Raw genomic sequence first — 25,528 nt, forward strand, 5'->3', positions numbered from 1 at the left:
CACGGTGGCTTAGTGGTTAGCACGTTCGCCTCACACCTCCAGGGTTGGGGGTTCGATTCCCGCTTCCGACTTGTGTGTGTGGAGTTTGCATGTTCTCCCCGTGCCTCGGGGGTTTCCTCCGGGTACTCCGGTTTCCTCCCCTGGTCCAAAGACATGCATGGTAGGTTGATTGGCATCTCTGGAAAAAATTGTCCGTAGGGTGTGAGTGCGTGAGTGAATGAGTGAGTGTGTGTGCCCTGCGATGGGTTGGCACTAGGGATGCACCGATCCGATACTCTGGATCGGAATTGGGGCCGATCCGTGTCTTTTTTGCTGGATCGGGTATCGGACTGACGGGTTCTCTTCAGTCCGATCCGTTGCGATACCCGTAGATGTTACTCTAAAGCTTCATAAAGGACTAACTATCAGGAAATTACCATAAACGTTGTCATGCACTGTATTCGATGTCATGTATCTTGATAGCTTTATGGGAGGAATAAACCAATATAGCATAAATAAATAAAAATTGACCTCCGCTGGTGCGGTCATCTGTCAATCTCAATCCAGCATGCGTGTGTCCGGGAACAGTCAGGACGTTACTCGTTCCAAAGTTTTCAATATACTTCATAATCACTAGATAATAGATCGTGGTTTTGTTTAAAATGCATTTTGCCGGAGACAGCACTCGCTGAGTGTAACGTTATTAGATTCAAGCACTGGAAGCGGTCTATGTTATGCGTCATTCATACATAACTTTAAACTTTAGGATGGATTCAATGTTCTATGATTTAAACACATAACATATCTCTTCTCTTTGTGTTATAACTGTTTTGAACTTGGGAATCAAATATCAAATAACAGGATCATCACCATCCGCGATGCGCGTGAGTGAAGCGGGTGCATTAAGCGCATCATTCTGCGTCCAATGCGCATGACTTTAAATAACGTAGAAGCGAATGTATTAAGCGCATCATTTTGTGTCCAGGATGTGCATGAGCGAGTTTGGAGACTTTTATATTGTGATAGCTTTGTGTAATAAACAGAGATTTATTTGTTAAAGATTTTGTAAGTATCTGTGCTTTATGAGACCACATTTTTGTTTTGTTTGTATTTTTAAGTTTAATACAGCACTTAATTACATTTAAAAAAATCATACTTTTAAGTAAAAATATTTAAGTAAAGGAAAATGGTAGATTTTAATGTACTCATGGATTTAAAGTAAAAAAAAAAACATTTATTTATGGACTGTAGTGGAATAAGTATGATGTGCTTCATACTGTAGGAAAGCATTTTTTGTCCAAAGTACTCTGATATAGTACAGATATTTTAAAATGTACTTGAAAGTAAACATGCTTAACTATCCACCTCTGGGAATAAAAGTTAAAATATGCAAGTCTACTTTGATCATGAAAAACAGTGCAAGTATCGGATCAGAATCGGAATCGGCAGATACGCAGAATTCAGATATCGAAATCGGATCGGAAAGGAAAAAGTAGTATCGGTGCATCCCTAGTTGGCACTCCATCCAGGGTGTATCCTGCCTTGATGCCCGATGACTCCTGAGATAGGCACAGGCTCCCCGTGACCCGAGGTAGTTCGGATAAGCGGTAGAAAATGGAATGGAATGGAATGATCAATAATCAATGGCCAGCATTTCATACAGCAAATGGTCAGCAAATGTATTTCTATCGATGTTTCTGTCTTTTCCATTTAATTCGTATTTATGTAAGACATTAAGACATTAAGCGGATTTTTATTGCAGTTAGTGTATGGATTTGGTTGGACAAGGCTTTACAGACGTAATTGCACTTCCCGCTGTATTGCTTTTCTTGATGTCATCCAATACATATGTGTAAGCGCTCTACCTCATATTTTACTTTCGGGGAGGGGAGCAGAATCTAATTTGCATTTAAAGAGACACACTGAAATGGCGTGCTTTCCATTGCAGCCACAAATGGCAATGTTCAATATATTGTAATGAAAGATATTTTGAGCTGAAACTTTACAGAGACATTCTGGGGATACCACTGACTATTTTTTAATTGTAGAAAACACTTGGATTATCGGCCCTTTAAGTTAAGGTTGATGTACTCTAATCGCTGTCATAAGAAATAGCCTAAGACCAAACCCATAGCCCTGATATCCTCTTCAATAGATGGAGGTTTCCTGATAAATGTTCCTTTCTTAGGTAATCCACATTTAGTTTTTTTATTTAGTTCAGCTTTACACTGAACTTTAAATGATCAGATATTTGCTAAATCTCCAAAAGAAGCTTAAGGGTCTGGGACTGAACTATAACCCATGCCAGTGTGCCTTTGTTGCAAGAAAACAGATACATGTAATTTGCACAATAAAAAATAACTAAACATGACCTGGCACCACAATCAATCGCTGTAATATTTGTGTAGCGGACGTTGTTTTGGGATCCGGTGACCTTAGGATCGAGGTCAGTCATCGTCTAGCCATTAAAGTCATTGCACAGCCGGAGGGGGAAGTAACCTGTAACCTGAGCATTCCAAGTGTAGATGAGCTCTGTCAATACAAGGGTATTTCCATCAACAATTTTCACTGACTGATTAAACTTCACTTTTCACTTTCATCATTAAAGAGCATTTGACCATGTTTAATTAAGAAAAGAATGTTGCCTTTTCTAAGCTACTATTAATTCCAGCATTTTTCCTTTGTTTACATTTTATTTTATCTTCCATTAGAACCATGCAGCACTCTAATGATGGCTTTATATGACATAAGGATATCGTTTAACTTAAAAAAACCACAATAAAGAAATTGGTCCTCTTTTTTCAGGCTATTTGCAGGTGTCCTTGTATCTAAGCACAAAAGGACATGTTGACTAATTGGTGAGGCTGTTAGGAAGCCCTTTTGGGATTTAAACAGTGAGACAAACAAGTGTTCCCGTGTGGCATCACCTGACCTAAACCACTAGGTGTTTATCCTGAAATGTCTAATTGGAACATAGCCTGATGTTTTGTCTTCTCATACACAAAGAAGGTTCCTTGTCTACATGTATGCTTTTGTGTAAGATGGAGACATGGTGAGACATGAGACATGCAAATCATTTTTCTGTCAGAAAATCTAAAATACTCCGAACTCAAATCTGTAAAGTTGTGGTGTAGAGAATGAAATGTATATTGATGTCTGCTGCTAGATTTATAGAGCAAATATTTTTATGCGCGTATGTGTATTATGGGTGTGATAGTATGTGGTATAAAAAAGGAAAATAAAATATAACATTTTTAAATAGTGTTACTTGTAAATAAAAACAAGAAATAAAACGAAAAGTACCTTATGGAGTGTTGTTGTTGTTTTGCTACACAAAGGATTTGTCCATAAAGACCTATAAATAATACAGTTAATCAGGAAAGAGATGTCACACTTGATTTGCTGGTCATTTAAACTGCAAGTCTTAACACTAATAAGTTCCCCTGAGAGGCATGAACCTTTTTAGAAATAGCCTGAATATGTATAAAGAGGCTTTTTCCACATGTCACCATATAGCTTTAATTGCATTAAAGGTTTATTTCACTGAACTGACCTTAAGTTTTACTTTAAGTTTTTAGTTTTTTTTTGCAAATAAATGTTCTATCATGAAAAGTTATATTTATTAAGCTAAATTATTCAGAGGGTAACATATGCTTCTTCAGCAAAACATGTTTTTTCCTGAAATTCAAAAAAAACATATTTTTCTCTTACAGTGTGTAAGGATCCACCTTATAAAGTAGAAGAGTCTGGATACGCTGGCTTTATCCTGCCAATTGAAGTTTACTTTAAAAATAAGGTACTTTGTTTCTGTTATCTTTGTTGTTTAAAATTGTTATTAACATAAATGGAAGTATGTGTTTTGTGTGTACTTTGCCTGGGCAAAATATTAATTAATAATATGACATCAATTTTTACCAGGAAGAACCAAAAAAAGTACGATTTGACTACGATTTGTTCCTGCACTTAGAGGGCCACCCACCTGTCAATCACCTGCGTTGCGAAAAGCTCACTTTCAACAACCCTACTGAAGAGTTCCGCAGGAAGTTGCTCAAGGCCGGCGGGGTACGTATAGGTTGAGGATGGCCATGGCTAACCACATGGAACAGGAAGGACGAGTTGTCACTTCCTGTGACCTCCTTTATGGTTTATATAAATGCATGGCTTTTGTGAGTACAAACAGTGTTGGGTGTAACTAGTAACTAAGTAATTAGTTACTGTATTTTTAATTACTTTTCCCTTGAAAAAGTAAATTAAGGGATTACTCATATGTTTCTGTAATTTAATTACAGTTACTTTTGATGTACTTAAACTAAATACTTTGTGAAATATATGCGTGTGCAATAGTGTAATTGGCATCAAAATTCAAAGTCTTACTTTAAAATCTGTGCTCACATTTGTAATACTTTGGTCAGTTAAAGCTGCAGTATGTAACCTTGGTATTTGACCACAAGAGGGCGCATTTCCAACAATAACAAAGGCGAAGCTTGATGACGCTATGAAGCAGGTGACGATGGGAGATGTCGTTTTAAATGCGTTTTCGCCATAGCGATGTATCTAAATTGGATAAACGAATCATGATCACGGATGAGGTAATTTATTTGTTTTTGTATTACCTGTATATCTGATCGTATTATTTTATGTCATCATAATTAATGAACTGCAAGGAACGTGAAATGTTATGCTATATTATCCCGTTACAACTTACAGCTATTTGTTAAATAATTTGTTGGGTTAATGTTGTGCAGTGTTACGTGTTTATGGTTAATGCCGTGTTGTTTAACGTGCTCAAACCAATCGTTCTAAAATAAATAATTGATTTGCTTACCTGTCTATCAATACACTCGCGAGAGCAGAGTCTCTGTGAAGTCCAAGATTGTCGCGCAGCTCTCTCCATCTCGAAAACGCCTGGCCGATATTTATCCTGGTTTTATTCCTCCGTTTGTCACAAAGTCTGCGTGTATCCAAATATGGACGCATCCGTTTTACTGGCACTTCAATACTCGCCAAAGAGTAATCGTGATCCATAACAACCACTTCCGCATTTGACCATGTGATATTCTGGTCTACGCCGGAACAAAGTATAGAGCGGACATTGCGTCACTGAGTGGCGACATTTCTTTTCCGGGACGGCCAGTTATTTAAAATCGGAATTTCTCTGAAATAAAAAATCTTTAGAGACTTTTGAAATATTGTAAGTACACAACTGGAGGAAATATATCACACTGTGCAAGTTATTTTCTGAAATTTTATTACAAAATTATTACATACTGGAGCTTTAATAAAATTATTTATTTGAATGAATTAAACAAGCCGTTTCATGTCTATCCTTGAATCACTTAACTAATCAAGGTCGATGTAAGATATAGAAAGTAATTAGTAATGAGTAACTAAATACTTTTTGGACAGAATAATTTGGACAGTAATCTAATTACACTATTGGATATGTAGTGAGTAACTAGTAATTAATTACTTTTTCAGAGTAACTTACCCAACACTGAGTACAAAGAGTTGAAGATGTCTTAAATGTTTAGTTTGCAACTGTTCTCAAGAGTATAAACTCAATAATCAAGTGATTGAAATCGCAATGTTTATGCAGGAGAATAGACTAGTTCTTCCCTTCGGAGTTTAAAATGCATGTCCAAAATTCACTGGTGGCATTTTACAGACACTATAGGCTTCTTGTTTGTACTTGTCCCTCCAAACAGACCTTCATAGATAAAAGAATTTTCAAGCAGTTGGCCCTATTGGAATTACTGTTCCCATATACCAAGATAATAAGTAACTTTACAGGATTCAGGCTTGTCTTAACCCAACTATCTATCACCACATGAAACTAAAGTTGAACTTGACTCAGTGCCAGAGGAATCCAGAAATTTTTTAATGCCTTGTATTTGTTTTGTTGATCTTGGAAGCATGTGGAAGTTCATTGACAGGGACCTTTCCCCAATTACATTTTTAAAGAAAGTATTATTCTTGTAAGGGCCAGCTCTATATATTTTGATCATTCTCTCTTGCCTCATTCCAGTAATTGTAATGTTTTATGGATGGGGCTATGACACCATCTCCTTTGGTGCTTGACAAGCATACAGATAAGGCACGGCTGGAATCGAAAAGTTTATTGGCAAAGAAGGCAGTTGTGCAGGAAGTTGTTTTAATTAAGAGAAAAGAGCAACATCAATTTAGCTAGGTGGAGAAAGGTCATTTGCAATTAACCTGATTGTTTTGGCTGTTGAAAGGCATGCTGTCATTAGATCAGGCCAAGAGTAAGCAAATTTAATATCTCAAGTGTGTTTTTTTGCTTGCGTGTTTGCCTTTTTACTATGTTCAAACTATATTAAATGTGCTTGCTTTCTTTACAGCAACTGGATCCTCATAAAAGAAATTCAGAAGACTCTAAAGTAAGAGCAAATACCATACTCTGTTTATTCAGCAAAAACTCAGCAGAGTTTCTACATTGAAATATGCTCTTTTCTACACAGAGGGGAAAGTGGTTATTGGAGTTGTCATGCTCCCATGCACAAATCATAAGTAGCCCAAACGATTTGCAACATAGCTGATACAAAAAAACTTCATATTTGTGTAAGGAACAGAAAATCTGTACATTTTCACACTTCCTTTAAATTATGTCAACTGACTGAGAAATTAAATTGCAAATGAAAATTGATACTTGCACGTGATGGTTTCAAAGAAATTGCTTATAGACTGTTTCATTGGACGCATGCGCCTGGACTTCCGGTCTGTGTTTGGCTAGTGTCAAATTAAATAAAAAAAGTTGTTGTATTTGTAATGTTAATATTATTTGTTATTATTTTATTGTATTATAAGTATATTAAATTAACGATTTGTTGAATATTGTTCTGTTAATTTTATGAAATTAATAATTTGTTGAATGGGTCCTGTAGTTTTGACCACTTAAAGAAATTGTATGGGACATTGACATGTAGTGGTTGAGCTTGGTAAATCAAATCAAAATATTGGAGAGGCAAGTATCTTTTGTTCTCGGTTTCTTTTACTTGTCATCAGAAATAATCTACAGGCACTCTATTATTTGCTAATGTGTTACGATAATTAAGGGCAGTCCAAGAATGCACGCATGCACAGTAACGTTTATGTTATTTCTTTGAAACCGTCTATAAGTCTTTTCCGCACACAATTATTGTATGGCTTCGGAAGGAGAATCTCGCAATTATGAATGAAATGCGTCTGAAAAGTAAGAAACTGCAGTTTATTTTTCTCATTAGTTCTCTTCATTATCTCATAGGTGATGGTAATGCAGGAGGGCTCCACTTCTCTGTTCGGCCAGCATCTGAAGCTGCCCACATTGCCCAGCAGCTCATTAATACTGACCTTGCCGGATGCGAAAAAGAGCAAGTCTTTCCCTGGGTCAAAGGTGAGTGTTGGTCTCACCATTCATAGGCTCCTTCAACTTCCATGACCATGTTTGGCAATAGAGGGTATGGACGTGTCATCACTTTGCCACGTGAACACCAAGTGAGCATGCCCACATGGGTAGCAAAACACTCAGCAAAATAAATGCTTACAATATCAGGAGATGCAATTCTGTGCAACATTTCAGTTTCCAGGAACACCTGATTCCTTTCGTAGTCTTAGGGAAGGCGTAGGGATCACCTTCGAGTCCAGCTGCTTGTAATTTCAGCAAATAATTGCATGTTTAAGTCACGGTTTCTTTGTTTCTTCTTCTCTCCTCAGCCATTTTGCTGGGTTTTTTGCAACCCAGGGGAGCATGTCTCAGGGCTTGTCCTGACATGTTCATGTGGGAAAGTGACATCAATTCATAGCATTACCTCTTTGCGGTCAAAATTCCCAATTCGATAATTCTGCATTTTTGGCAAGTTGAAAGATGCTAGAGGCATTTAACTCCAAGGATTTTGGACAGAAACTTTGCTTTAAATCAGTAATTTCTTGGCTGCTCAGGAACCACATGCCAGCATTCTGATGATGTGAAAAGGCTTAGTTGGTATCGGTTTTGGATTGTGTGTTACATTTGTAACAAGATCCTTATATTGAACACGTATACAGTTTATTGATTTGAAACAAAGAGGTAATCCTTGTGTCCATGTGTTTTCTGCAAGAAAAGCTGTAGCTTATCATAGCATCTATTAAGTCATAAAAGCCAATACCCCCTCAAATTGGGCATGAAAACAAGCTTTGATTATATCTTTAATGTACTTGAATTATTAGTATCCTGTGCTGTTAAATGGCTCGTATTGTATGCTAGCTCTTACAGTGATGTTAAGATCCTAGCTGCACATGGAATCGGTTTTAAATCCAAACAGTTCCTTGCGTGATTGATTACAGTGAGATCAGGGGTCGTTCACAGTCAGCCTTCCCTGTACTTCTATGACTTAAGCAAAACAAATTTTGACAGGCTGCGCTTTATCTTTTTCCCCATCCTACCCTCAATTTCATGTGATGATTAAAGTTTTTGATTCTGTAGGTTGAGTAACGCTGCAATCCTCCCTTTAGTGGTTAAGAAAACCATTGATTTCATTCTAAAATAAACTGTATTATAAATAAGTGCATAAACATTTATGTTCAAAACTGACCCCTTACTTTTCCCTAATTTGCAACATGATGATCTATGAGTTGAGCTGTCCATAAGCTTTCACAAGGAATGTCACTTTAACCTACATAGGTTTCAAAGACAAACATGGATACATAGGCAGGATATCGATATGTTTATTACACTTTATCAAGTCCATTAGTCACTGCAAAGTTACCAGGACCATCCATAAATCAGCCTGTTAATGGAGCATAAGATTTTTTTAAACCCTTTTGAATCTTGATAGATTTGTGATTAATTTGTTGAATTATGTCTGCTTCACATGTGGGATCTATTAAAAATCATTATGAAACTGATGAACAGTGCTGTTTGCACTTACAACCCGGTGAAGCTTATGTGAAGGCCGTGTTACAAAAATCAACCGGAAAGTGGTTGTATAGAAATCTCTCAAGAACTGCAGACTTGTCCTACCGATATGCCTGTTTGAAAGCTGCTGAAATATGAAATACTTATTGGTAAAATGTAGGTAGAATATGTCAAAAATAACAAAGCAGCTGTTGCACATGAGGTTCGGTATATCTATATGTAATGTCCACATGTCAGTATAGCCCAATTTTTCTGCTGTGTACCTATAAAAGTATAAATGGATGACAGCCTATAAATCCTTTTGGCCAATAATTAAAACTGTGTTTATGAATATTGTGCTACTCTCATTATAGGATGGGTCCAAAAGCAATAGTGCTCTTACTACAACAAACAATATTAGCAGCAGCTCCCTCAAACTCCATAAATCATCCAAGGACCAGAAGGACAAGCCTTCCAAAGACTCTAAAGAGTCCAAAAGTGCCTTCAGAGATTTAAACAAGGAGACTGGAAAACTCTCTAAAGATTCCAAAAAACCCAAAGAGAATCAACCACTTCAGGAAGATTGTGCTGTTCCTCAAATGGGATTCAAGGAACCCAAGGCCACATCGAAGGAGCAGCGGTCATCAGAGGTTAGCTTCTCAAGCTTAGCACAAAGTAAACGGCGGCCCGCCTTGGACAGTGAAGGCCATGTGATGAAAAAACGGAAAAACAGTTTTTTAGAAAGGTCTCAAAAACTGCCTAATTTGCTCCAGCACCATCATTTGGATAAAAAGGTTCTGAAAGACAAACAGCAGATCCGGCAAAAGTTACAAAATACTGAACTTTCAGAGAAGAAAAAAACATCGACATTACCTCCTTTCCAGAATGTCATGGATGACAACATGTTCAACAGATCAGATGTAAGTTACTGTAATTCATAATTCTTCTGCTATCGCGATTACTAGAGGTTGGTTTTTGATCTGCTTTATAGTGTGTTTATACCACTTGTGTGTATTCAACATATCTTTTTTCAAAGTGTTTGGTAGGAGAGGTAGAACTTGACATTTATAATTAAATGGGGATATAGTTTTCTACTTTTATACATATGTAATATAAATCATAGGGGTCCACAGAATGTGTCTGTGACGTTTCAGCTCAAAATACACCACAGATCTTTTATTATACCATGCTCTAATTGGCCAGTTTTGCATGCGAGGTGAAACGTACTGTTTTGGTGTGTGTGTGTCTTTAAGTGTAAATGAGCTGCTAGTCTCCACCCCCTTTTCAGCCGAAGTAGCAGCCAGGACTGTGAGCCTGTGCCTCCAAAGACAAAACAAGAAAGAAGGATCACATAGTGTTGTTGCATGTGAGAAAACAGTAAAAGTTGCCTGAGTACTGTATACTCAAAGTTGCCTCTGTGCAATCAGTTATTAGCAGACCCCTTGCAGTTCCACTGTGGAACTCCCATGTGTCGCGGACCCCCAGTTGAAGATCCCTGGTTTAAAATATACCACATGATAGCAGGGTCGGCCCAAGCCTTCATCAGGACATGAGCAAAGTAAAATATATATTTGTATATTTGTTGTTGAATGAATATGATTTAGAAATACATTTGAAATGTAAAGACTTGTGGCATTTGCTTTGATCATGATAATGCAATTTTATGAATAATGTAAAATAAATAAATAAATAGAAGTAATGTTTCTATCCCAGCAAACAAAGACACGTCCAAAAGACATCTATGTAACGTCTTTCTTGAACGTTCTCTTTTAGACGTCTTTTTAATGTTCACTGTTGACGTCCAAGTGACATAAATACGGAACGTTCAGAAGACGTCCAATGAGGAGCCAGATAAAAGGTTTTCGCAACGTCTTTTTAACATTAAATATTGACGTCTAAGTGACATAAATACGGAACGTTCAGAAGACGTCCTGTGAGGAGCCAGATTAAAGGTTTTTGTAACGTCTTTTTAACATAACATATTGACGTCCAAGTGACATAAATACTGAACGTTAAGAAGACGTCTAATGAGGAGCCAGAATGAAAGGATTTATGACGTATTTTTTAGACATCTTTTTAACGTTCACTGATAACGTCCAAGTGACATAAATAGTGAACTTGAAAATATGTATTTTTAAAAGTCTTCTAAATGTTCAGTATTGACATCCAAATGACATCCTTGCAAATTAATGTTTTTACAACATTTCAAATGTCACTTACAGACATCTAAAGGACACAAGTATTAATGTGTTTCTTGGACACCCAGTTACACCTAGTTTCCTATTTAAACCAAATGTAATTTTTTAATGGTTATTCATTTTTGTTTATCCAGTCTTAGTATCAGCTTTATTAAAAAACGTTTTTTTTTATCAAATCAGGTAGACTATTGTTAAAAGGTTGTATGACCATGCACGTGGTATTCAAAAAAACTCTATCACAGTAAAGGCAGTGTGCAGAAGGACAGTTAAAAAATTGTAAACTATCCCTTAGATACACAAATGTGCAAATACATTTTAGTAGCTTTATTTACAATTGGAAATATGTGACATCTATTAAGGAAAAAAAATTAAATGACAAGAGAATATTTTTTCCTATCTTTAATGTTTTCAGCAGAATATGAACAAGCTGATAGGTTAAACAATTCTAAAGTACTTAATCTTATGAGTGGAAAACAAAGATATAAAATGAGGGAAGTTGAAATGAAGAGAGAATATTTGTTCCATTTTATTGTTTTCAGCAGAATATGAACAAGCTGATAAATAAAACATTCAAATAAATACATTAGTAATTAAACTGCTAACTGAAAAAAGACATAAAAAGAGGGAGGTAAAAAGTCCCCTAAACTGCAAAGAAAACACTTTGTTTCATTCCACCCCTATGTGCCCTCCACCTCCTTTTCTCCCCGGAGCATGTTTAAGATGTTCTGCTGCATGATTCTTGATTGTAGCCTCTGTAGCTTCTTTGTCCCATTTCATGACTGCTCTTGCAAGAGTTGAACAAAAACTAAAATTATAAAAGTAAAGAAGAAAACCAGTGTAATTACATAGCAGTATGAGTGTTTAAATACAGTATTTGTTTGTGAAAGCAGGCTTGAAGTTCCTTATACTTTTTATTATTCCTCCTGTCAAATATGGCAGCATACGCGTGACTGAGATAGTTTCTGCACACTTGCATCATTGTATGTTCGGAAGGTGTAAGACTGCAATAGACATTGGGCTTGGGTGCAGATATTTAAGATAGCAGTCATTAATTGAGAGAGCCTGCATATAATAAACTGGCTAATAAGACAAAGCTCAATTGTAATGCCTTTGGATACTATAACTTCCATTTTTGCAAATACTAGATTACTTTAGATAGTAGTAAAACCATGAAATATCCTTTTAAAACGCTGAAAAAGAGGTCCCTGCACACATTTATACCATGTATTAGAAAGTGAATCCTCTGACCAGCTGCATACACGCATGCACAAACACACCAACATACACTACGCGCCCGCACCAGGCGTGGCTAATGAAAAGGAGAGTACAATATCTGCAGTCTGTAATCAAAATATGCAATACAAATTATTGTAGAGAATTTCTGAGCGCGAAATCAAATAAAAAGAACTCTGCGGAATGCACATACTGTAAAACATCAATAACCGAGGAGGACAGAAAACAGAGACGGGCATGTACAGTCGTGGCCAAAAGTTTTGAGAATTACATAAATATTGGAAATTGGAAAAGTTGCTGCTTAAGTTTTTATAATAGCAATTTCCATATACTCCAGAATGTTATGAAGAGTGATCAGATGAATTGCATAGTCCTTTTTTGCCATGAAAATTAACTTAATCCCCAAAAAACCTGGTTATGTAATCCTAATTCACACATATCGGTCACTGATCGCTGACTTTCATGGTCATCATCACTGTCAGAATGCAGCAACTGATCCATTTCTGCCTTCTTTTCACTCCATGCTTTTAAATAAGCCATCTGTAATACATAGTGTGATCTTCTGAAATTTGCTTCCTTCAGAAAAAAAAGTTTTGGTATGCCAACAGTTCTCAAAGATCTAACTCTAGAGCGAAAACATTCACTCTTTGGGCTTAGTAACCTTTATTAAACTGTATGTTTAATAAAAATAGTAATTTCATTACCTGTGATAATAGTTTTGCTATCTAATTGTAAATTAAATCCAACACATACGCACAGTCTTATTTTATGCATTGAATGCTAAATGCTATCGGTCATGTTTTTAGGCATGTTACGTTGAATGCACGTTACAAATCTTAAATTATGTGACAAACCACCATTTGTTTTCATTCACAACACCGGAATTCACAAAAGTGAAATAGTTTGCACTCTTACCATTTATCATCTTTATTGTATAACAGTTCTGAACGAATAGGCTCATCGCACGCGTTTATGTGCTAAACAAGTCGAATTGTTGCTCATATGCTTTGATTGCAATCGACATGTTAACGTGCAAAACACGGCCGTAAAAACTGATACGTTGTCTGCATAATATAAATTTGTTAAATAATGAATTCCATTTTTAAGGTCATCATATTTAGGATAAAAATACACTTTCAAATGAATGTGTGATGGGCCTGGCCGCGAGAAATGTTTCCGTTTTCAAAAGTTTATCAAGGTATAGAGGGCATGTGACTATTTACTTCTGGTGTCATATTATCTTAAGAAAAAATACATTAAATTGATGTTTTCTTACCTGTTTTCGAGTTTTGATCAAATTTAAGTCTCTCCACGTGTCAGCAGATCGATGCGTTATCCATCAGCAGACTTCTGATGACGTAGCAGTGATGTGGCAATTAGATGGATATGATTCATTATACGCTGATCCGACAAAATGAAATATTTCCCCTATTCCTGCACTTTTTTTTACTTTTGAAACATGTCATCAGCAAAAACAAAATAAGTTGACGTCTTGTACGTATTTATTGCATCATGCGGGACGTCAACGTCCACTTTATGGGCATGTGATTGCAAAAAGGTGAGACTTGTGGATGAATTTGACACAAATTGATATTATTGATCTGACTATTTTTTTGGTTGTTTGATGAAGAAAATAACAAAAATCAATAAAAATCAAATGCGGTTTAAACTTTTCTTTAAAGAATGCATGCTTGTAAAATTCGAATAGCTTTTTTATTCAATTGATTTCATTTTTGAGTGCTAAAAATATTTTCTTTCTCCTGAGAATTTACATTTATGTGCCATTAAAATAAAAAGAAAGAAAACAGGTTCAGTGTTTATTTTATCTTTGGAGTTCACTAAAAGCATCAGTCATGCATCAGTCATTTCATCACATTTCCAGCATAAAAATCGTTTTGCCAGAAAAAGATTATGGAGGTGCAAAAATAAAAGAACTTATGATCTGCATAATTGAAAGGAGCTGGACGATTGTTTTCTCTAGAGCTGTTTTTTTTTCAACGGAATCACTTGCACACTATTTTGTTCTAGAGCTCATCACATAAATAGACAAAGCAGGTGGATTGATGGAGCATATGACTATAAAGAAATATCAGAAATTTTGGGAAAAGACAGTTTTTCGGCCCACAGCTGACATTTTTGGGCCAAATGTTATTCAAAACAGGCACCAACATGGCCGTGCAGTTGCCATTGCCGAATGAGCTGCAGCCACATGTATGTAATAAATGAAATGAAATAAATAATTACATAAATAGTATGGTTGCAAAATTGTGTGAGAATTCAATGGTGCACTTTCCAAAGGAATTCAATTAATGGGAATAAAATGGAAAGGGTATTGCCGTTTACGAAGAAGCAAACTTGCAAGGCACACAGAAAAACTTTGCTGATTAGCACATAAACATGTCTTTGCTATCTTTTCTCAGCAGGATTCTGTGTCACTGGAGGACATTCAAATAACTGTGTGTGCTAAATGGTTTCAAGTTTTGTAGCGGTATGAGATATGTGCTAAATAAATCAGCATTAGTTTACATAAAAAAAGAAGAGCATATGATACCACTCCAAATTATATATTATATATATATATATTAAATAATTGAATAATTTTGCAATTGCATCAAATATATTGCCATTTTCATAATAATGTGATTATTTTTATTTATTTACTAATGAGGAATTTCACATGACTTTAAAACTTTTCTCAGATTGGTTCAGACACTGAAATCTCTTAAACACCGTTCGTACGTCCATAGACATTTAAGAGGGTCCCTATTAAGAGGTTCCGCTGTTGAAGCAGTTTTGCACATCCAAAGACTTCCCATATCGGGTCCTAGTCAGACGTTCAGATATTGAACCAGTTTTGGATGTCCACAGACGTCCAAAATAGTCCTAGTCAAACGCTTAGGTATTGAACCAGTTGTAAACGTCCACAGACATCTAAATGGAGTCCCAGTCAGACATTCAGATATTGATCTATTTTTTCGTGTCTACAGACGTCTACAGACGTCCAAAAGGGCTCCTAGTCAGACGTTTAGATATTGATCAAGTTTTGCACGTTGACAGATGTCTATATAGTGTTCTAATTAGACGTTCAGATGGTGAACCAGTTTTGCACGTCCACAGACATCCATATGGAGTCCTAGTAAGATGTTCAGATGGTTATCCAGTTTTGCATGTCCACAGATGTCCAAAAAGGGTTCTAATCGGACGTTCAGATGGTGAACCAGTTTGGCACGTCCACAGACATCCATATGGAGTACTAGTCGGATGTTCAGATGGTTATCCAGTTTTGCACGTCCACAGACGTCCCAATAGGGTTCTTATTGGACGATTAGATGGTGAACCAGTTTTGCACGTCCGCAGACGTCCATAAGGAGTCCTAGTCAGACGTTAAGATGGTTATCCAGTTTTGCACCTCCACAGACATCCGAAAAGGGTTCTTATCGGACGTTCAAATGGTTAGCCAGTTTTGCACGTCCATATGGAGTCCTAGTCAGACGTATATATCTTGAACCGGTTTTGCACGTCCGCAGACGTACATATGGAGTCCTAGTCAGACGTTTATATCTTGAACCGGTTTTGCACGTCCGGAGACGTACATATGGAGTCCTAGTCAGACGTATATATCTTGAACCGGTTTTGCACGTCCAGCAGACGTACATATGGAGTCCTAGTCAGACGTATATATCTTGAACCGGTTTTGCCCGTCCAACAGACGTACAAAAGGGGGTCTGAACTGACAGACCTTATATGATCTGAACGTCTGCTTGACGTCACAAGTTTGTTGGGATGTTTCTATAAAACAGGGGGAACCCTTAATAAAATTCTGCTTAAGGCCATATAATAGTATATAAAGTATATAAAATAACGGTGTCTTTGCTCCAGATTGCCGTGACGTAATAAGACAGAAAGTAAATAAACGCCTGACAGAAATGACACATGCTGACATGTTTTAGGTTTTACTCATGCGCAGTACATGGATGTAAGCGTTTTCAGACGTTACAGTGTGTATGAGCAGCATTTGGGAAAGGCTTGAAACGCTGTGTGGACGAAAACTCAGGTTTCAAATGAAAACACACTAGTGTAGACATAGTGTAGAGAAGAGAGATTAAATTAAAGTTCCAAGAGGTCCAGTCTTTATATTTTCTTCCAAACAGGTGTCCAGACAACATGTTTTTTGAAAATAATAAATATTTAATCAATTTAGCCCACATGGATATAATATATTTTATATTATATATATATATATTTTATCAGGCCGTTTGTTTCATATTTTGACATCCACATATCAAGTCTGATCATTAATATTGGTAAATAAAAAAGCTGCTGACAACATTCAAACTAAAAATGTAATTTAACAATTAAACTGCTCTCATAATAACCAGAAAAAAAAGTTACTTACTGAATTAGCCTTTCCATGCCATTCATACCAGACCTAGCCTACTTCTATTAGAACGTTGTTCATTACAAAATGTGACCCACTTGTGAAAACCCAACAAAAGTATTTTTACTGTTTTCTACACAAAATCATCCAAAAGAAAAAATGTTCTGTTAAAATGTATAACCTCAAAATCTTCAATATTGACTGAATAATGCCATTTTAAAGATTGAAATCTTAAAATGAATGCTTGAAATTCATCTTTGATGCGTGTTATCTAAAAATTAATCAGTTTATGAGTCTTTAGCCTGGGTTTTCACAGGGTCACAAATGTTTACATGCTGATCAATATTGCTAATGCTAAATGTAGATAAAAACGTTATGGTTCATAAAATGTCATTAATCTGGACGAAAGGTTGGAGACATACAGCAAACAGTAAACAGACAGACCGATACAAATACTTTAAAATTGCTGCATTTTGTTTACTGTTGTGTGTTCATTTACCTGATCTGCCTGTCTGCACTACTGTTGTTAAAACGTATCTGCTGCTTTTCATGCTACGTGTCTTTGGCAAGAGAGAAGCAGCACGCCCGTAGCGGAAATGATTAATTAAGCGTGTTTGGCAGTAAAAAAAGATATTAGAGGACATAGTGGCAAAAGATCAATTACATAAATGTTCCTGAAAGCGCGTGTGATGTGATTGTCCATTGTGTAGACCATCAGTTTAAACAACCTAAAATAGTCACATTTTTAAATGGTTGATTTGGCTATGTCTCGTGGTCCAGATGGAATGAAGCAAAAGTTTGATTGAGGATGGCTGGAGTAGAGTCTTAAATCCATTAGTTCTTCAGAAGATGAGATCTGTGTGTTCAGTTCATAGGTAGCTCTTAGTTGGTGAGTCCCGGGACTTGGGGTTTTCTGTAAACATCAAACAAAGAGGTTAGGAAATTCTCTGAGAGGGTTCCAATAATATCGGTGTGTGTCCAGGAGCTGAGGCCCCATTTGTCGGGGCTGGGTGCAGGCCTTGCTAGATCTCTCAACTTTTTTAGGACAAGAAATCTGGCACAGAATGTGGTATTTAGGTTGTTAGGGTTTTATTCTAAACAAAAGACTAGTACCAATGTGATGGTATTGTGGATTGTCTTGTCCCTCATAATCTCTGCCAGCCATGAGAGGATCCTGAAACGATACTCTGACTTATTCATGACCGAATTTTCATTTTATGGCAATTCATGTTGACCCAAGGACCTCCGTTCATCTTCAGAACACAAATTAAGAAAGTTTTGAAGAGGTCAGAGAGCTTTCTGACTCCCGCCCATTAACAGCAACATAACCAACATTCTGTGCTTTGATTTAATTTGTGTTCTGAAGATGAACGGATGTCCTATGGTTATCGTATGACTTCAGTGTGAGTAATTCGTGACAGAATGTTTATTCTACGGCAGAGAATCCCTTTAATTTTGATGGTCAGGTTTCAGTTGTAAAATATTGTATCTTTTATAGAGCTATGTATAATTTACATACCTATGCTAAGATATTTTAGGCTTTGACAGTGTCCATAGTGGCAAGTTTCATTTACAGTAAGAGAGGAGCTCATAAAGTTTTTTTTTTTTATTAGCTCGAAGGCAAGTGCTAAATGAGATTTATGTTTTTTTTTTACTCTCAAGGACAGGGGTGTCCAATGTTGGTCCTGGAGGGCCACAGTCCTGCAGAGTTTATCTCCAACTTGGTTTAATACACCTGTTTTGAAGTTTTTAGTCCGCTTTCTGAGACCTTGATTAGCTGTTCAGGTGTGTTTGATTAGAGTTGAAGCTAAACTTTCCAGGACACAGGCCCTCCAGGACTGACTTGGGACACCCCTGCCCAAGGAGAATGGGGAAAGGACACCATGAATATCTAAGGATTTCCTTTAATCCCCCTCATTGTAAAAGAGAGAAGGAAAGCAACTTCAGTGTTTATGACAAGTGACGAATACCAGGAGCCTGATTCTGTTGGTCGCCAGGTCTCTGAGGCCTGCTTGGTTCTACTCAAATCAAAATCACTGTGGTGCTCAAGACATGAACACAGTGTGAATGTTAGTGCTGGCTGTTGAAGATGTTTAAGCCTAAACTGTTACAAGCATTAAAAAGCATTGAGAACTACAAGGCATTGGAAGGGGTTGGTTGCATCTGCTGGTTTTCCACTATACAATTTGTAGACTGTACATAGCTTCCCAAACCTTACAAATAAGCATTTCATGCAAAATGTTGTTCATGCAAACTCAGCTGTCATATAATGTGCAATGAAAGGTACAGATGTTACCCACAGCAAATGGGGAAATTTGTAGGTAGCCTATTTGTTTCACATTTTTACACTCTCATGATTAAGTTAAATCTGCCCCTACAGTCAGCTCATGTCACAGTCATCCCCAATTTTATTTGAAACTACATCAGTGTATTTTTGTGTGTTTGCCGTACTGTGCATATCTATTGGCATATGAAATCGAAGCACCGCAAGAATGATTTAAATGCTTCTGGAGCAGTTTGATCTTCAATCTCTCTCGTGTTGAATGCAGATCCTTCTCTGCTTCTCAAGATTTCAAATGCACATTTTCTGTTCACTGATGACTATGTTAGAGGTAAATTTCTATAACACATTACTTTTAAAAACTTGCTCACATTGCTCTGGGAAAATTAAGCCCTCCAACATCCTACAGTACATGAAGTTGTCAAACATGTCGGATTGAGCACCCAGCAGAAACATAAATTGGCGCAATGCTTGTACAAACACATACATTACTAGCAGCACTTTTATACGCCCCTCTTACCTGAATTTAGACTATACATCAGCACAGTAGAGAATGCCATGTTGTGTTTGAGCTCGCTGCAATCACTTGAACTGAAACGTTTCAGAACAGCTAATAGTTGCCTTTATTCGTGTTCTACTGTAAAATAAAGATTACCCATATAATTTCTTCGACTCCCCATGGCCTTTAAGTGGACTATTTGGCGTGTTTATTTTTCACACGCGATGTGGTGAGGACTCAGCTGTTGCTTTTTCTCATAGCGGTCCAACCATTTTGTACAGTCAAGGTACACATCTCGGGGAGAATAAGAACTTATTGATATGTATTTCAATAATTTGTCAAAGCCAACATGGCTGCCGCAAAGAGCTGTGTCCAGGGTGAAGAGATAAGATTTTGGGTGCTCGTATAGAGAAATATGCACGCACCGCGTGGTGGAGATTATGTGGTGTGGTCAAAAACATTCACTGCTACATTAAAAACACAGTTTCCGCCCTTGCTGCTCCTGAGACAGATCGTAATCTTTTGCAGGTTAATGTTTAATCTTGTCTTGCCTGGATATTTTGTGTAAACTTGCGAACGCCCCATAGAACACCTGAATGCCCCCCATTCAAAAATATTGCTTCCATCGTCCCCCAACGTTCTCTGAACGGCCACTGGGGGGACTGCACCCCGTTGACAGACGCTGCCTTAGAGTAACGCTTGTTGTTTTGTAATCTGTTGTAACTATGGTGTTTTTAATGGTAGATGTACAGTGAATTACGTTTTAAATTTTTCATTATTATTTAGACAGTAGTTACATTTATCTGACTATAATATTAACTGTGCTTACTATGGCACTAGTAATGCAGTTTGTGTAGGTTGTGACTTTCCAAATACTTAACTTCCTTTAACCAGTGGTTAATTTTATCTGGTGTTAAGCGCCACTTCTGAAGCTTATGTTGCCTTCTAGCAGTTCTAGATAGACACTGGGGGTGGATCATGTAACCCAATCCTAAAATCTGTTTATGATGTCCTCCACAAGTACTTTGCTAGCTGGAAGGGAATGGGACAATAGGTCTTAAAGGAGACCAGTTTGACAGTAATTGCTAGATTTATGGCACCACAGTAGAGATAATGGTTGTAAATCCCTAGACCTGCTGCGTGGGGATGGTAGTGACCACCTGCTTGAGTGCTTGCCTCTGCTAAACTCATGAAACTAGGAAAGGGGGTTGTATCGCTTTTGTGTTTATTGCACAGCGTTTCACCATAAATACAGAATTATGAGTGAGATCATTTTGACAGGATGTTGACACATTTATTTTCAAACCATGTAGTTGGTGCCAAAGACTGGGAGTTGAGTAATTATTGAGGTCGCGTTAACCGAAAATTGTGTGTCGTGGAAAGATTTTTTTTTAAGTGACAGAAAAATCTGAAGGCCGCCCGTCATTTTGACAGATTACAATGAAGGCAATTTGAAACTCCCCTTTGTCAAACTGGTAGCATCTAATAATTTCCTTTCACCAGAATGTGATCGTAAGTGACCCGGAGGAAAGGACGCATGTTTCACCTTCATTAAATGCCTCGTCCATTCAGGAAAACCCACGCGGGATCAACAGAGACTTGCAGTGCATAGCCAGGCACGTGTATAAACAAGATCTTAGACCATGATGGCCCACCACCGTCGAAATTTGTTTCCCCATAGTTTCAAAACAAACTGAAAATCTTTTTACACTTTTCATAATAACACAGCGATAACATTGTTTGAGGCATTGTTTCTGGATCTGATTCTGCAATGCATGCATCTGTTACTTAATCATATCCCAGTGTCGCTTGCTCACATGTAAACACAGGCACCCACAGTGATGCGGTATTTAAAGAGTTTTTTCCTATAGAGAGCAAAAGCAACTTTGATAAACCTTAACTTTAAGTTAAGTGGAAAATGTCTCTTTGCGTCTTTTCCATTCAGTGAGTGGCAATAGCAGCACATTCATAACCAAAGAGCAGCCTAAAGATACTTGTTATTGAATTAATTATTACAAAACAACGTTTACTAGCACCTATCATTGTTACTGACTGGACATATGATATGAAACATTTCTATGTAATTATTATTTTATGTCTGACAACAGAAATATAAAATATGAAACAACTTGAACTTTATTTGGTATTCGGTTGTATTAAAACACAGTTCATAGAGTAAACTCATGAACATAGCGATGATGTCACAAACTAAGACTGCTCGATTATGACAAAAATCATAATCACACTTGTTTTGGCCAATATTGAGATCCAGATTATTTAACACGAGTACTAAATAACTTTTCAAACAACGTAAAAAAATTTTGCCCTAAACATCAACTTGCACCATAGTGACGGGTAAAAATTGATTATGATTATGTGCTCTTAGCGGTCTTTTCAGTTAGTGGACGCGTACAACTTTCTTTTCTCGTATTTGTGCTGCAGATTTTGGGGTGACGACTAAATGAAAGTCATGGCAGCAAACATAATAAATAGCATTTTCCGTATGTTCACGTATTATCAGTGAAGCAGATGCGCATGTGCATTATGTAATGTTTTTAATGAATTGTAATGTATTGAAGTGAATGAATTTAACCATGCTTTAAGGTCTTAGCTATTATTTATGTAAATTATTTTAAGTTTAAACTGTTTATTTTCTCGTTTCACCTTAGTCGACAGCAGCAAACACTGAGAAAGGTCTACAGAGTCGAGTGTTTATTTAAATTTTGTAAGTTGATTAGGACAGACTGGTTAATTACTGGTTTTATTTTCGCTTTGCGCAGCACCTGGTCGTTCTGAAGTACCAAAAATTTGGCACTGATTGATTTTACATGAATCGATACTTGGTAGTACAGACATAATTTGGTCGGTGCCCTTATATGTACAGAGTCCATTACCCAACACTGTCTGCCATTCAACACTAACTGCAGACCATGTCCATGATGATAGAAGTTGCTTTTCATTAGCTCTAAAAAAAATAATGTAGCATTTACTGCAATGCCACAGCTCTGCCATAACTCAATGTGACAGAAAGTCTCTCTCTTTCTCTTCTCTCTCTCTATCTCTCGCTGTAGTTCCCACTTAATTTTGTCAGGAGTTTAAACCAAAAGAATCAAGATGATCTTAGTGCTTAAAGATATGCCGTGATTTCCCAATGAGCGATGACATTGGTTTTATTGTGGAAGTGTTTTAGGGCATCTTCAATAAGCTTTTACAAGCCTCTAGTTTGAGGTGGGGGTGCAGCCGTAAAAAAAAGGGCAGCTTGATTTACAGCACAGGACCCTAAGCATGCGTTTGATGTCTTCCAGACAGTCAAACAGGCATTAAAATTCAGACTGGAGAAAGGAGAAAAATCTTTGAAAACGAAGGAAAATAAACTTCAAAGAGGGATACTCTTTACCACCCTGCTTGCTGGACTTTTGGCAGCCCTATTGTCAACTCACTTCATGGAAGATTTTTAGCAAGGCCCTCTAACAGTAATTCTTACCAGCATTGTCATCCCAGGCAAGCGAGTGAGTCATAACAGTTTTACTGTGCGTCTTCCCATCCTGCCATTCATTTGTCTTCATATTTATGTGAGACTGCCAGGAACCAACATCTGTTTGAGGATTTTTCATGGTAGATTTGGGCTTGAATTAGTAAAAAAGTGAACCATCTCTTATATTGTGCCTCCCTCAGCCAAGGCACAAGCACCGCTCTTCTGAACAAAACCCAAACTTATAAAAAATACCAAACTCTCCTAAATCTCAGAGATAAATCAACACGAACAAGTCTTTCTTTTTACTGAAAAACACTTAAAATGACAGATAATCTGGAAATGTAATCTCTTATTGCAGTCAAATACAAAAAATGCTGGGAACTAAAGATCAACTGCCAAGGTAGTTATATCAACACAAATGGTTAATGTAGTCTCAACACAAAATAAATAAGTATACTTTATTTGACCAATTTAAATGGTTACATAATACAATTTAGTTGGATTTACTTAATAATTTGTTCAATTAAAATTACTCAAACAAAGTAATTATAATCTTAACGACCAATATTGGTAGATTTTATTCCCAAGATTTTTTAATTATGTTAACTCAATATGATTATGTTCCTATTTTTAACCAAAAATAAAGTAATTTTTTCCTAATTTATTTTCTAATAATCTACTAAGGCACATAATAATTTTTCAATGTAGGTGACTTTCTTTTTATAGCCATGTAGTATGGTTGACCACCACTACAGAGATTACTATTGTAAAAGCATTGTAAGATTGTCAGGAAGACTGAAGAAAGAAAAGCTTGTTGTTGCCATGATAGTCATTTAAATTATATTCTCTATGAGAATTCCCTATGCTTTTTGTCCAAGTAGACATGTAGCCAATGTTTCCCTATAGAGTTTTATAAAAACCTTTCCGTTAGCCACAATCATGTATATTATTGTCCCACACTCACTTTCCCCATTTGTTAAAGAATGAATGAACTCCGCTTGGACATTTTGTTCAAGAGACCCGATTTAGTTTAACCAAGTGCTCATCAGAGAAGAATGTAAACAAATTAATTCAGATTAATTTCAATGGCTTTTTTAGAGCCATTTCTCTTGCTCTCCAAGAGAAATAAGGTTAACAGTTTTGCATTTAACTTGCTTCCTTTGTTTTTATATGTTCAGAGCATTCAACATGTTCCCCTACCTCGTAAGATTTTTCAAAGCTCATAAAACTGCTCTGCCAGCTACTGCACAGATATAAGTTGAATGTGCGGGTTAAGCAAAAAAACACGCAGTGGACTTTAATGCACTGAAACTTTAAACCTTGAAACCTCCAAATGAAGAGTTTCTTTCTTTTTTCTTTTGGTCCCATTTGGCACATTAAGCCTGATTATCATTTTGTTCCATTTGATGGGAACGTCTTTGTGGATTGCGGTTTGGTTTGCCCCACTAGCTGTTTACATTTATGTTTAGCTAAATTAATTAGCTCATGCTAAATGATGCTTCTTTAGCCATGTGTTCACAGACAACCCTTTAATATTCAAGAAATGTATTATTATATGTACATTGGGTACAGAAAGTATTCAGGCTTAAGAAAAACTGAAATATCACATGGTCCTAAGTATTTAGACCCTTTGATCAGTATTTAGTAGAAGCACCCTTTTGATTTAATACAGCCATGAGTCTTTTTGGGAAAGATGCAACAAGTTTTTCACACCAGGATTTGGGGATCCTCTGCCATTCCTCCTTGCAGAGATTCCTCCTCTCCAGTTCTGTCAGGTTGGATGGTAAACGTGGGTGGACAGCCATTTTTAGGTCTCTCCAGAGATGCTCAATTGGGTTTAAGTCAGGGCTCTGGCTGGGCCATTCAAGAATAGTCACGGAGTTGTTGTGAAGCCACTGCTTCGTTATTTTAGCTGTGTGCTTAGGGTCATCATCTTGTTGGAAGGTAAACCTTCGGCCCAGTCTGAGGTCCTGAGCACTCTGGAGAAGGTTTTCCTCCAGGATATCCCTGTACGTGGCCGCATTCATCTTTCCCTTGATTGCAACCATTCGTCCTGTCTCTGCATCTGAAAAACACCTCCACAGCATGATGCTGCCACCACCATGCTTCACTGTTGGGACTGTATTGGACAGGTGATGAGCAGTGCCTGGTTTTCTCCACAGAGAATTTTTTTACCTTAATTCTAAGCGGTATATCTTGGTCTCATCAGACCAGAGAATCTTATTTGTCACCAGCTTGTTTTTTAGCAACCTCCATGTGGGATTTCATGTGTCTTGCACTGAGGAGAGGCTTCCATCGGGCCACTCTGCCATAAAGCCCCGATTGGTGGAGGGCTGCAGTGATGGTTGACTTTCTACAACTTTCTCCCATCTCCCGAATGCATCTCTGGAGCTCAGCCACAGTGATCTTTGGGTTCTTCTTTATCTCTCTCACCAAGGCTCTTCTCCCCCGATAGCTCAGTTTGGCCGGATGGCCAGCTCTAGGAAGGGTTCTGGTCGTCCCAAACGTCTTCCACTTAAGTGCAGCAGAACCTTGGCCTTTTTTTTGTAACCTTGGCCAGAAATGTGCCTTGACACAATTCTGTTTCTGAGCTCTTCAGGCAGTTCCTTTGACCTC

General features: G+C 37.2%; 1 protein-coding gene across 1 annotated transcript in view; it reads left to right on the forward strand.

Annotated features, from left to right (window-relative positions):
* Window positions 1-25,528, forward strand: part of mllt3 (MLLT3 super elongation complex subunit) — an 82,177-nt gene that overhangs the window by 43,504 nt on the left and 13,145 nt on the right. The window contains exons 3-7 of the mRNA XM_056739440.1: window positions 3,693-3,775; window positions 3,898-4,041; window positions 6,339-6,377; window positions 7,241-7,369; window positions 9,223-9,768. Of these exons, the coding sequence (XP_056595418.1) occupies window positions 3,693-3,775; window positions 3,898-4,041; window positions 6,339-6,377; window positions 7,241-7,369; window positions 9,223-9,768 (941 nt within the window). The remainder of the gene's footprint in view (window positions 1-3,692; window positions 3,776-3,897; window positions 4,042-6,338; window positions 6,378-7,240; window positions 7,370-9,222; window positions 9,769-25,528) is intronic.

This window comes from Triplophysa dalaica, chromosome 1, assembly GCF_015846415.1.
Source record: "Triplophysa dalaica isolate WHDGS20190420 chromosome 1, ASM1584641v1, whole genome shotgun sequence".
Taxonomy (NCBI): Eukaryota; Metazoa; Chordata; class Actinopteri; order Cypriniformes; family Nemacheilidae; genus Triplophysa; species Triplophysa dalaica.